This window comes from Myotis davidii, unplaced genomic scaffold (assembly GCF_000327345.1).
Source record: "Myotis davidii unplaced genomic scaffold, ASM32734v1 scaffold323, whole genome shotgun sequence".
Classification (NCBI taxonomy): Eukaryota; Metazoa; Chordata; class Mammalia; order Chiroptera; family Vespertilionidae; genus Myotis; species Myotis davidii.
The window spans coordinates 1,417,196-1,418,628 of NW_006295491.1; the positions used below are offsets into that span (position 1 = coordinate 1,417,196).

At 60.0% G+C, this 1,433-nt stretch overlaps 1 protein-coding gene across 1 annotated transcript in view; it reads right to left on the reverse strand.

Moving 5' to 3' along the window:
* Positions 1 to 476: 476 nt before the first annotated feature.
* Positions 477 to 1,433, reverse strand: part of FHDC1 (FH2 domain containing 1) — a 31,557-nt gene continuing 30,600 nt past the window's right edge. The window contains 1 exon segment of the mRNA XM_015568042.1: positions 477 to 1,425. Within this exon segment, the coding sequence (XP_015423528.1) occupies positions 869 to 1,425 (557 nt within the window). The 3' untranslated portion in view covers positions 477 to 868.

Consider the following 1,433-nt stretch of genomic DNA (forward strand, 5'->3'; position numbering starts at 1 on the left):
GTCACTCAGTTGTACAACAGAAACACAAATGCGAAAACATGGGCTGGGAGAGGTGTGATCTGCCGAACAGCCCCATGACGTTCCATGAAAATATGGCACTTCCACATCCTGAAAGATCCAGCATCCTCCCAGGGGCTGCCTGCCACTGTCCGCAGGGAGGCTCTCCCGGTGGCCACAGGCCCCCAAAATGCACATCCCGCTGCCCACAGTGCCCACACGGAGCCACAGGAGCACCGGTCTCCACCCACCAGTCTCACTTTCCCTCCTGCTCACACGCAAACTCTCATCCCCAGTCAGGCAGGGAGAGGTGAGCCAGGACGAGTCTCAAGGACCCGGTGCAACCACAGGACGCCCAGGGCTCATGGCGAAGCCGAGGTGCCAGCAATGGTCGGCGTGCGGGCAGGTGGAACCCCGAGGCCAAGGACACAGGAAAGCAGTTTTTCTTGTTTTTTTTTTTTTGTTTTTTTTTTTTTTTCCCATTCACTCTGCAAAAGGAACCAAAACACTGAATTTTTATATTGAAAAATAAGCCTCTGATTTCTAAAAACTGGCCAGAGTTCCTTGTTTACTTGTTGCGTACGAATGCCATCTCACACGCCTGAGTCTGTTTTGGCGTAGAGGTGCCTGTGCACACTTTGGGGGTGTGTGTGCGGGAGGTGCCGGTCCAGGACAGGGGTGCATGGGGACGCGACGGCAGGAGTCGGCGCTGCAGGTGGCAGCCCACAGGCCTCCCGGAGTGTACCTTCAGCGGCAGGAGCACTAGCAGGTGGCACCGGTGATTCCCTTGATGTAGAAGTCACTCGGTGTTGGCCTTTCACAGCAGTCAGTCCGCATGATGTGCCAGGAGGTGAGGGGGGACAGGCACCCATCACTTCCATAAGGGGTGGAGGATTTTCCCCAGTGTGGTCCGGCCGGAGTCTTTCTGCCTGAAGGAGGTCCTTTCCCCCGTCCCCCTGCCCTTCAGAGAGGCCTCCATGTTGGCACCGGGCCCTTCTGCTGACTCAGGACACTTTTTGGGGGCCCGGGAGCTGTTGGCCCGCCGCAGGGTGCCGCTGTCCTTGGGGACCGCATCCTCAGAGCCACCCTTCATCCTCAGCTGCCGGTGGGAGACGGTCCGCGTGAGGCCGGGGGCCTTGGTCACCGGGAGAGAATCTGTTTTCATGAACCGAGATGAGGAGGCTACTGTGTTTCGGGCAAAGCCAGGGACCTGGGACGGAACACGGGGGACGCTGGGGGTTGGTGGAGGCGGCTTGGGCTCTTCTCCCGGGCTCTGGGGGTCCTGGGAATTGGAGCGGCAGATCTTATTTTCCTCGGGTTTCTGTCTGGGGACGTTCCGGAGGGGCTTGGCGCTGGGCTTCTTGAGGGAGCCCCTGGGCTGCAGGGCGGGCTCCTTGCCCGGCCGGGGGCCGCAGGAGCCGACCCTCCCTCCCAGG